Here is a 12027-nt window from a genome sequence, read left to right as displayed (position 1 = left end):
ATCTATTTATAGGACACCTATGCTCATATGACATTTTTTCAAGTCGTGTTGTATAATATAACTAATACGATACTTTTTTTAAAAACATCATAGAATTTGTTAAGACGTCCAAAATCATCCTATAAAAATATTGGAACTCTTTTAGAYAAGACATTTTTCTAATGTAACTCTTTAAAAGCGTCATAGATTGATGGATTCGTCCATCAAATATCTATCAATATCATTCATATTTTCCAACATATCAAATTGTTGTTGCTGCAAAAAAAAATCAATAATTTTTCTTATTAATTAGATTATTTGTCATCATTTTTTGATCGTGAATCTCTTTTGGTAACCTATACGTTTAGTTAAAATGAAACAAAATATAATATCAATAAAAAGTATATAAAATTTATACATTATTAATATATATATATATACATAATAACCATATATATATATATATATATATATATATATATATAATTTTATAAAAATTATATATTAGCGGCGGGTTGACGGGTTGGGTTTAATTGGGTTGTTAGCGGGTTGGGTTGGGCGGGTTTCGCGGGTTCACGGTTTTTTGTTCACCCCTAGATCTAATGGTCTAAAGTTGCAAGGTGACAATTTTGTAATTATTGAGAAGTCTTGTGGCATTTATGAATATTCAAATCTGACGATTGTAAATGTAATCCAATGGTTGAAAATTGGTCTTACGGGTCTCACGAAAAACCATTGGTCTCACATGATCCAAAGTCTATATACATGTATACAAATTACAAAGGCGATGAAAAGACGTATTACTTTTGTTTTCTGATGAAAATCAAAGAGACATTAAGGGTGGGCTATAATTTCTACATTTGTTGATGAAAGGTCATAAACAATATAAAACTAGATACTAGAATTTCAAAAATCTTGCTCAAAATCATACATTTAGAACATCTTCAACAACTATGTTAAAATAGAGAAAATATGTATTTTAACATTTTTGTTGCTCCAACAACCATGTTATCCTCTATGCTAAAATAGGAAGAGAGGAGAGAAACTGTGAAAATCTCTAAATTTAGAGAAATCTCTAAAATTCTATAAAAAAGAAAAAAATTATCGAATATTTTATTAATATAATTAATTCTAGAACTGCTAAACTAGAGTAGTTGTTCGAGTTAGATATTTTTTTTAGAGATTATGACTTTTCATACTCTATTATAAAAAAATCTAACTGTTGGAGTTGCTTGTAGAATCCCTTAATTATTGAATTGTTTGTAAGGTAGTGTTTGGTACGCAGACTGGATGAGAAAGAACATGACGAAACTGAACGAGACAGGACATGACAAAACATGACTAATTGTTTGTCCTATGTTTAGTACGACTAGGACAAAACAAGACAAAACAAGACAAGACTGTTAAAATGACCATATTACCCCTAAATGTTGTCCAATGTTATTTTATATCATATAATGATTGTAAATGACAACAAATCAACAAAAAAAAAAACATTTAAATTATTTAATCTATGATATTAATATTTTTTTAAATCTTCCAAGACCACATGTAAATAACATTTGTCATACCATAAATTTTAAATACGCACATAATTTAAAAAGTTTAAACATAACAATTGTAAATAACATTTGTCATGCCATCGTCAAAAGTTTAACATTTCAAGAATGAAGACCGGAATTGAGAATGGAGGCTGTGGAAGAAAAGAAAGAGGATGCAATTAAATTATGTTTGTATTTTGATATCAAATAACAAAGGTAATATTGTAATTTCAAATTTAGTCCCATATTGTTCTACCGTTTGGTGGAACAAAAAAACTCAAAAATAGTCTCATCCAATCTTACTTTTGTCCCATCGCATTTTTATCCCATGACACACTAAACATGAGACTATTTATTTTTGTTCCATCTCATCCGGTCTGCATACCAAAAACACCATAATGTTTGTTTTTTTTTTTAATTTTGAAAATTGATTTTCTAAATTAAAATCAAAATTTTATTGCATCTTGGGAAGAAAAAAAGCAGCATCTTTTTCATGAAATTGCATAGCAGTCCCAGTTTCCCCAAAAACCTATTTCATAATTCAGAGATTCAGTGAGTGAGAGCAGGATGAGCATGTATGGATACGATGTATCTTTCTACGATTACGGGTTTTCCGATCCGGCAATCACCAGTTCTCTCTATGGAAATTCTCTTTCTCCGATGGCAGCTGCAATGGACTATGATGATGGTGTTTATGTTAGACGAAGGCCGCCTACGAGGTTGGGACCTTCAAGTAAAAACCCTAGCAGCCCGCCGAAGCACCGTCATGATGGCACTTCTCCTCTCCCTTTAGGCATGGACTGGAGTCTTCCTCCTCGTATTTGGGTACGTACGAATCTATCTCTAGGTATTATATGCGATGGTCAACTTAATCAGCTTCGGTTTCATTTTCGAGAATTCTAATTCTAGTTCTAAAGTCTAAACCTTCAAATTCATGCTCCGACGGGACAATTTTGTTAATAGTAATCTAAATTAAAAGGAATTCCTTAAGAACAATAAAGGTGCTTCTAAGAAATTGATCCTAACCAGCTCCTAAATGTTCCGAGCACGTTTTACATTCTAGTCTAGGATCTTGTGGGAGGTATGGATAATTGAACTTAGAACATATACAAGGATTTTCAATTTATGTAATCAGGAAGCCTAAAAGCAATCAGATTCTATTTACACTGGAAGTGTTTCAAGTGATTTATCCTGGTGAGTTCTCAATTAACTAGTTCTGGCAAGAGTTGAAAATGTATATCATAATAGTGGTGAATTAATTCAAGTCTATCATCTTTTATCTTCATGCATAAGGATACTAGATTACCTAGTAGAAAAATGGAACTTTAGCTTTAGCTGGTTGTGACCAAGAAACCACCAGTATCGCTTGGTGGGCCGCGAGATCCCGGCTTATCAATTTATTATGTAGCCCATGCTGGATTAATTGTATTCTGATCCGTATAGCAAGTTACAAATTTTATCTCAAAACATGTCAAACAAATTTTAGAAAGGGTGTCTCTTTGTGGTTTATTTTAGTTGAAGACTTGGAGTTTTGCCGATAGGTGCAGCATAACAAAACTGCTTGAGTGTTGATCTCCTTCTAGTTCAGTTTGCTCATTAAATGAACAAAGGGTAGATGCCACCCTCTGAGGCGCCCCCACCTCACCGGTCTCATTAAATGGAAGAGAATATACGTGATATGGTTTTTGATCATTTAGTGGGCTGAGACAATGTTATCCCCATCGTGTCTTGTATGTTCTTTTAATATTCAAGTTACCTTTTGTAACTCCTTGCATTTAATTAATTTTAAGAGTGACCTATTTTAGCTCATCTATGACCATGGAATTTTAGATGAAAATAAAGTGGATGCACAATGTGGCCTTCTCATTAGGTGTGTCACCAATCTGGGGGTGTGGATGGGGGTACTTGTAAGTTGTAAAAGCATGATGAAAGGGAGTCTTTATGATGTTCATATATTTACTTTCCACATAGGGTTTACAACATTGTAACATAACTTTGCATTTACTTATGATTTTATGAACTCAGTCTAGGATTGCATTATTGTTATGAAGACAACAGTCAGTTTATGAGGTTCACACTTGTGCTTGGTTTTGTACCCTGATAATCAAATAAGTTTGTCTATTTTATTTTTTCATAGAAGTTCTATTTCTATGCAGGAAGGCAGAAATTCTGTTTGGCCACATGATTCCCGCAGGGGATGGAGTTACTGTGTCACAGTCCCCTCTTGGACTATCGTATCATCTGCAGGCGGTTCAGACACTGTTGTATGTCTCTTTGAGTACTGTCCAAACAGAATAGTTTTAACTGTGATGTATATATATGTGTAACGTATGCACAAAGCCACAGTTTTAACTGTGATATGTATGTATATGTGTGTGTATATTTACATACATGCTTAGAGGTTATTGGTTTGCTTTGCAGTGACATCACTTGCTTATTCCACTTTATTTAGTTCACATTTTCATAGTTGTGATGGCAATCCCTGCTCCTGCCTGCGTGCGTGTGTATTTATTTATGATTTATTGGTTCTTCTTGGTTATATCACGTAGCTTATAAGACCCTTATCAGATTAATAATTCTGAATATCCCATACTTATAGCATCCATTTGGATGGACTTTCCAACCGATGGGACCCGCGACTAGAACACATATGGAGGGAAGGATTATTTGTGGCAGGTTTAAAGGTTATATAACTTCAACGACTGCTAAAATTTATTCGGGGAAAATGGCCGAGAATAGTACATAAAGGATTCATCCCAAGCGGAAGTGCCATTGACAAAAAAGCAATAAAGAAACGATTCCTAGGAAATCTGCTAAACCAAACCATGGGAGCTTAGTTATCCCACACCAAAGGTGGGTTCTGGGAAGGATGAGATGTACGCAACCTGACCTCTATCCCAAGGAGTAGAGTACTGTTTCCGTGAAGATCGTTGGCTTATCATCCTAGGAAACCTGCTATGGCTTACAAATAGGCTACACAGGCCTCAATCTTGCAGTATCAACTTTTTTTGCTCAGCCTACGTTGAACTGCATCTGTGACGCCAGCAGAATCGTTTGCAACTCGAGGGGTTCTAATCGTAACCAATTTGGGGACAGTGACTCTATCATTTCTATGTGTAATCATATATTGTTCTTTCTAACTCTAGCACACTTGGTGCTCTCTGTGAAGCTTTAGAAGAGTTGAGGAAAAAAGCTGTGAACTAATTGTAAACAATGTTTAGTTATTTTCAGCTTAAGTAGCTTAAATCAAGAAAAGATTTTTCGTACTTGTGATGTTTTGAGTACAGAAAGCCTTTTAAAATTTTGCAGTCTGTTAGGCAGGTTATAGGCCTTGCTGTTTGTATGTATTGGGGTAGCCATCCTATCTGTTATATGATTTCTTATTAAGCATGAGAAAATGAATTGAATGAGACTTGCATGCAGATTTTTTTGGAGAGCAGTCATGTAATTGACCATGTGAATTGATCTAACAATAGGGGAATCTCCTATTATATATTTAACTAGTTCCTCTTTGTAGCTCTGTGGCTTTCATGAACTTATGTGACACTTGCTATACATGTTGACATTTATGTCCTCCATGCAGTTTTTCAGGGTCCAGGTTGGTATACTATCACCAGAAGGGACCACCACAACTCGAGGAGTACTAAGAAGGTTTAATGATTTCTTGACACTGCATTCAGAGGTTCGTTTAGGTTTTTAGTTACACTTGCTATGATGGTCATCAGTGCTTTTCATTTCACATCTTCTAGTTATTTCGAGGGACCTAGTTGTTACCTTCTTTAGGGATTAAAACACTGTTAGGGTGCGTTTAGTACGTGGGACAGAACGGAACAAAAACTTGTCCCATATTTGGTGTGACATTAGACTGGGACAGGACATGACTGAGTGAGACAATTACAAAAATGCATATTTTTGTCCCACCAAAATAGGTGGAACAAAAGTAAGGAATATGAGATAAGATTGGTAAATTACTAAACTACCTATGTCAAATCAAAACTTTGAAACCTTTGCACAATTCTTTCACCTGCCTACAGTCCTGTCCAGTCCTGTCTACGTACCAAACACACCCTTAGGGGACCTAGTATCATTCTAGGTATCCCAGAAAAATCATTATCTTTTTGGTCTCATTCAAGCTGTTTCAAACACAACACTACCTGATAGTAATGTCTTTTGCAGCTCAGAAAGGAATTCCCTAAGAAAAATTTACCCCCAGCTCCTCCAAGGAGGCTTATGAAAATGAGAAGCTCGACACTTTTGGAAGAGGTATGGGCAGTTTTGATGTTTTATCATGCTCTCTTGGACCACATTTATAACTTCTCTATTTACTCATCAATTCCCATACGATAAAAAATATTAGCTTACAGGTGTCAAACAGTTAAAACTGGTTATGGTTACTCATGCTTTTCAGAAGAAGAACAAGGGTTTTGGAATTACATTTCATCAAACAATAAAAGCAGTATCTATGTTCTAAGAACTTTTTATGATTATAGTATATCTGTGCTTTGTTAAAATACAAGACTGGTCTTGGAGGCCATAGGCAAATTACTATTATTTAGTTGGGCCATAGGATAATTAGATGTTTCTTTGAGGCCAGTCGACTAACATCTATTTTAGAAACCCCCATATCCATCCAGAAAACAAAATGACAATTTTGCACCTCATATATAAACTTCACACTTTTTGCCAGTAGTGCTTTAAATTGATTATTATTTGCCTACAAGGAATATTTGGTAGTGTAGAGCTAAATTTAATTTTAGGATCTACAATATTATATTTATAACTATTCTGTTTATCTTTCTCTTTTGACTGATCCCAATCCCCAGTTCCTCCGAGGTGTTTATGCTAAGTTCAATGTTTGGAGGAACACTTTGGAGTCAGATTATTTAGATCAAGTTGAAACTAAGCAGAACATATGAAGTGCAACCTTAAAGTTGTTGAGAGGGAAGCAGAAAATGCGGTAATCATAGCTGGATAAGCATTTAAGTACTTGTTATTTGGGAATAGATTTATATGAAGATGGAAATATTGATGAGGATATTGATCATAGGATAATAAGAACATAGCAGTTGATATGTCCCATTGAACTTGAAAGGTAAGTTTTGGGATGGTGATAAACCTTATAGAATGGAATATTGGGCCATTAAAAGACAACATGTGCATGCAATGTATGCGAGTCATGATCATGTGAGAAATTTTTACTTTCGTGCGAAGGTGAGAACAAGTGAAGGTATCTTTATATTGTATGAATGTTACGTTATATTTTGTGAAAATTGTAACTTTCACCTTCAACTGTCTATTGGATTGTGTGAATGTTTTAACCTTCATACAATGCATCTTCACAATTTTCACGACAAACCTTCACACAATACAAGGATACCTTCATTTTTCTCATGTTCTCACAAAAAGGGGTTGTTCTCACTGGAACTGAAACCCAATGTATGTAGTAACAATGGATGTGTGGCCATAATCTGAGGGTAGGGTTAAAGACGAGAATATATAAGAAAAGGTTCCAGAGGCACCTGTTCTGAAAAGCTGAGGCAATACCGTTTGAGGTACTTCCGTCATTTCCGATGTCAACCTACAAATGTGTTGGTTAAAAGTGATGACTTGTACCAAGAAGAGGGCGATCAAAACCAACATGGGGAAGTCAAGAAGAAATGCTTTCATGAGCAGGTAATACCAAAGGACTAGGTCTGAGACAGGAGTGCGCAGGAAGAAGCCATCATGCCCCTGGATTACCTATGTATTTATAATTTGTTTTTGTTTCTCGTTTTAGCTTTTTCCCCAACTAGTTTGGGAAAAAGCTTGTTCTTGTCATATGATAGGGTCCAAATGAGTTGGCTTTAAATAGGATTCTGTGGAAATATGCCATTCGTGTCACCAGGACCCCCAATGATATTAAAAATTGTTAATAGCATGGTCATCAATCGACATGGTACACAAAATAGCCTTTTGCAACAGATAACTATATGGCCTAAGGTCTCACTCCTAATAGCAAAAGGGGGTTAAAATGCCCATCCAACTTGGACTTAGATTAATTGATTCAATGGGTGAACTGTGTGCATGTCCAGTCAAATGTAACTGTTCTGACATGGCCTATACTACACCAAGAAAAAAGTTTGTTTTTTGCTACAATGTATACTTAGTTGTACTGAGGCCTTTGAAACAGTTAGAGTTATGACATTTTAGCTTCCATTTTTTTATGGGCTAACAATAAGCATTTTCTGAAAGCCATTATCCTGTGAAGTATATCTAACTATTGTAGTGCTAAAATAGATTTGTTCGTGCCTAAATGAAATTGATGAAAAAAGTCATTGCTACTGTATGGAAGTGAAAAGATGTTATCTTGAAGTAAACAATTGGTTATGTTGTTTTTTCTTCACGTCACTTTTTCCGTTTTAATTTCTGAAATTCTTAGAAATCTGCTATAGCGTCCATAAAGGGCCTGTCTTGTTACAGCGAAGATGTGCTTTGGAGGTTTGGGTGGAGAAGCTATTTTCCGATATTGATGTGTCTAGAACTGCTCTTGTGGCCATCTTTTTGGAGCTAGAAGCTGCGGCAAGGCAATGTATGTTTCTATTTCTTTTAAATGTTAAAATGGCATCATTCCTAGCATCCTATGTCTAAACTCTGTCATTTTATTCATGGAGAATGGCAAGTTGTACTAACCTGTTCTGTTGGTATTTCTATTTCAGCATGTTGTGAGTTGCTAGAGGAAGAATCAGCTGCAAATTTGGTTTCATCGAATCAATTTCCTTCCAATTCAGGGATTTCAAGCAGTTCATCCATTTCATCCGATCTTAGGGCCCCAAGGCCGGAAAAGGAGAATTATGCTGAACCTAACATAGACAATGCATCTGAGAGAGAAAACTTCAGGGATAATTCATCTGTAAATACTTTTGATGGACTCAGAGAAGACTTTGCTGAAGGGAAGCATGACATATCAAATCAGCACAAAATACTATACAGGAAAAGTGACACAACTATAGATGGTTATCATGATGATGGAGGAGTGTTGGAGACTTCTGGCCTAGACTCTGATTTTGGTGGTCATGCTTCGGAGTCCTCTGATAAGAGCATAGGAAAAGATGTAAGCTCAATAAGAGCTTGTGAAACTTGTAATTCGGGGTTAGGAAGTTCGGTTGGTGATAGCAGTCTACAAGGTTTACAGGGTGATTTAGTAGTTGCACTTCCATCAGAGGAGCGTCACAAAGTAAACAGGGTTTTAACCACTGTGCAACAAAGATTGGGCACAACCAAAATGGACATGGAAGATCTCGTTGTAAGATTAAATCAAGAGATTGTTGCAAGAGAATACCTTACAACAAAGGTGCGTATTTAACACCACAACAAACTGTAAATTAAGTACAAGTGTGCTTGGGTTATCCTTATAACCTTGTCGAATTCCCTTTAACAAGCCAAGCCACTCAATCATGTTGCAAGTATTAGATGTAAGGGGTTGTTTGGTTGGTTTTCTATTAAGTCCTGTATGGATAAAGGATAAAGTTGTCTGTGTCGATTATCTGTCAGTATATATTAGGAAGGTTTTTTGTTTGAGAGGTTTTTCCAAAGATGGAATGAGGTGTTTTTTAATTGGGAGGGCAGGTAAAGAAAAAACTTGGCTTTCTGCATAAGGCGCACACTTTCTATATCATTAAGTCACTACCAAAAATTCATGTATAGCTGACCGTATAAGCTTTGAGTCCCATTAACCTGCCAACAAACATACCCTAGGTATGGCATGGTTTTATATAGCTACTATACCTTTTCTGCAGGTAAAAGAATTGGAAATGGAACTTGAAACAAGAAGCCAGAGCAGCAAAGAAAACGCGCAGCAAGCTATTTCAACAGAAAGAGAAAGATCAACTCATCTGCAATGGGATATGGAAGAGCTTCGAAGAAAGTGTATGGAATTTGAGTTGAAATTGACAACCGAACAGGTCCAAGTAGTTCTTTTTGTCACGTAAACACCTTTCTGTAATTGTCATGGTGAATAACATGTTGGAACATTTTAGGATGCGAGAGCATATGCAGAATCAATGAAAGCAACGGCAATCCAGCAGAATGAACTGTTAATAAAAGAATTGGATGAGGCCAGGGAGCAGGCTGAGATTTTGAGGAAACAGCAAGATGAGGTGGAATTGAAATCAAAATCAGACCTTAAAATCCTTGTTAAGGAGGTCAAATCTCTTAGAACATCTCATTCAGAATTGAAGCAGGAGCTTAGCAAATGTTTGGAAGAAAAAGTTGAATTAGAGGTAGCTTCAACTTCCCGATTTTCTTTTTCTCCATTGCAAACTATGTCGACACAACATCACAATTCCTTTTCTTGAATGTCTTCTAAAGATTTTCAGCTTCCACCATCGGGCATTCACTAGAAAAAACCAAACAAAACCGACCCTTGTAAATTCTATCGAGATATGACTTCTGATAGAAGTATTAGGAGACGAGGAATTAGAGTAGCAGGCTAGATGTAGAGACATGTAGCTAGCTTGGTTGAGCAAAAGGCAGTTGGAGAGATTTGTGGGCCGGGCCAGAGGCGGACCCAAAATTTTTTTTCAAGTGGTGGCACTATAAAAAATATGCAACTTTTTTACCCACAATATTAGTATACATTTGTTGGTTGGTTCCTTGTCCTTACCTAGAAAAGATCCATATTCGAGTTTGGTCTACATATAATCTAAGCTAAAAGCAACAAATTTGACAACTATGAGACTCACACCTTGGCCTTTTATACAAAGGCAGGAGCATTTACCATCTTAGCCATTAAAGTGTTGTGTTAACATTTCAGTTTCATAAACTATATGGTTGACACCCAACAAAACAATACAGCAACCTTCAGAAACCTAAGTCCTTGTGTATGTTACTAATGTACCTATTTCGTTATCTTTTTCCCTAATTTTCTTGTTTTACCTGTTGGCTCGCACTCTTGCTCAAGCCGAGGTCTTTACAGAAACAACCTACTCTTTAGAGGTAGAGTTCAGGTCTACATACATCTCAACCCCCCCCCCCTCTATAGACCCCACGAGGCATTCACTAAACGATTGCCAATATCATTCGACTAGAGAGTTCTCGTCTTCTGCTCCTTAGAAATGCAGTCGCTGCACATAGTAGCTTTCAGGTTTATTTATCCTTTACCAATTTGCCGAACATTGTTAATCAAAGAATTTTGTGCATGATGTTTCTCCCAAGAGATCATTTCACTTAGATTTGCTTTATAGGGTGTCATCTGATTGTTTGCATTCTATGGATGTGCGCCAGAAGGAGAAGCAAAGATGGGAATCTGGAAATGCTATCAAGACGGCGTTGTTGCATGAATGTGAACTTCTTCACGACCGACTTCGAGAGTGTAGCGTTAATTTCCTCTTCGATGAAGAAAATAAACTGATAATGGATACTTCCTTATCAGATGCCATCAATCTCTTGGAAACATCTGATAGTCAAATCAATCTTCTGCTCGCCGAGGTAAATTCCGTCCTCGCATGAATCTAAAACTTCTTTAACTTCCCACCTACAATATCTAAGATATCTGAGCAGCGGTATCCAGATTATTGGTACAGCCCAACCTCCGACGAGGTCAAGGGTTTAAACCTCACCAAAGGCAAGGTGATTTGTGTGTGTGAGTATTTGTTATATATAAATATTATATGCTTAAAAAATCTGAAATATCTGGATAAACTCGTCTAGGGGGCTGTTTGGTTGGTTTTCCATCAAGTGCTGTATGGATTAATCTGTTTGTATAGATTGGGAAAGTTTTTTTCTGGAGAGATGGAAGGAGTGTGTTTTTTTATTGAGAGGGGCATGTTTGGAAAAAATCTGGCTTTTTGCATAAAGCACACCCTAGAAGCTTACTGAATAAGTCTCTCTCTATATCATTAAGCCACTACCAAACAGTCATGTATAGCTGATCGACAAGCAGCAAGTCTCATTAAGCTGCTAATAAACAGACCCTATCTTCACAAAATTCGGCCTATATTTCTCCCTTAAAGCACCGAGATGATTCTTTTTCTTTAAGCATATAATATTTTATATACAGCAATTGAAACTCATATACACCCGTTTGATTGATTCTTCATATTTGAGAATGAATTGTTCAACAGGCACAGCTCCTCGTAGCCGAAGATGTGAAAACCACTACCGGAGCTGCAGATGAAAATGACATCCAGATAAATAGAGATGATGAATTGAGGAGATTGATAGGTGATATTTTAGCTGACAATGCAAAGTTGAGAAAACAAGTGATCTCTGTCATCCATACACAACTGGCAATAAAGGATAATGGTGAAGATGATGATGCTTCAATAAAAACTTCCCCCAGCAACTACCCCTAAGGCTCTCTTGATCTATCTACTTGTAAATGAATAAATGGTATCAGAGGAAGGAATCTTTAATTATAATCATTTTGTAGCAATTCTGTACCTGTTTCACATATATATGCAAGTTTGGCTGTTAAGTTATATAGCTTTACAGTTTGGATGCTTATGTTATAGGGTTCAAACGAGAACAA

The 12027-nt window shown here is 36.2% G+C and overlaps 1 protein-coding gene across 3 annotated transcripts; it reads left to right on the top strand.

The window, feature by feature from the left end:
• Positions 1-1991: 1991 nt before the first annotated feature.
• On the top strand, positions 1992-11987 carry LOC112509377 (PX domain-containing protein EREX-like). Of its 3 annotated transcripts, none has more exons than XR_003068826.1 (10): positions 1992-2345; positions 3677-3784; positions 5104-5202; positions 5697-5783; positions 7980-8088; positions 8216-8850; positions 9296-9460; positions 9536-9778; positions 10782-11126; positions 11621-11709. XR_003068826.1 is itself a non-coding variant. In XM_025114309.1 (10 exons), the coding sequence occupies exons 1-10, from the start codon at positions 2088-2090 to the stop codon at positions 11849-11851; spliced, it is 2139 nt and encodes a 712-aa protein (XP_024970077.1). In that variant the 5' UTR covers positions 1992-2087; the 3' UTR covers positions 11852-11987. The 3 variants fall into 3 exon arrangements, 2 of the variants coding, with proteins under 2 accessions (XP_024970077.1, XP_024970078.1); XM_025114309.1 differs by having other exon boundaries at positions 10782-10985; positions 11621-11987; XM_025114310.1 differs by lacking the exon at positions 11621-11709 and having other exon boundaries at positions 10742-10823.
• Positions 11988-12027: the final 40 nt, after the last annotated feature.

The sequence above is a fragment of the Cynara cardunculus genome, assembly GCF_001531365.2.
Source record: "Cynara cardunculus var. scolymus isolate 2C chromosome LG 3, CcrdV1, whole genome shotgun sequence".
Lineage (NCBI taxonomy): Eukaryota > Viridiplantae > Streptophyta > Magnoliopsida > Asterales > Asteraceae > Cynara > Cynara cardunculus.
The sequence above is the reverse complement of the archived record's forward strand: the minus strand, read 5'-3'. Positions and strand labels throughout refer to the sequence as shown.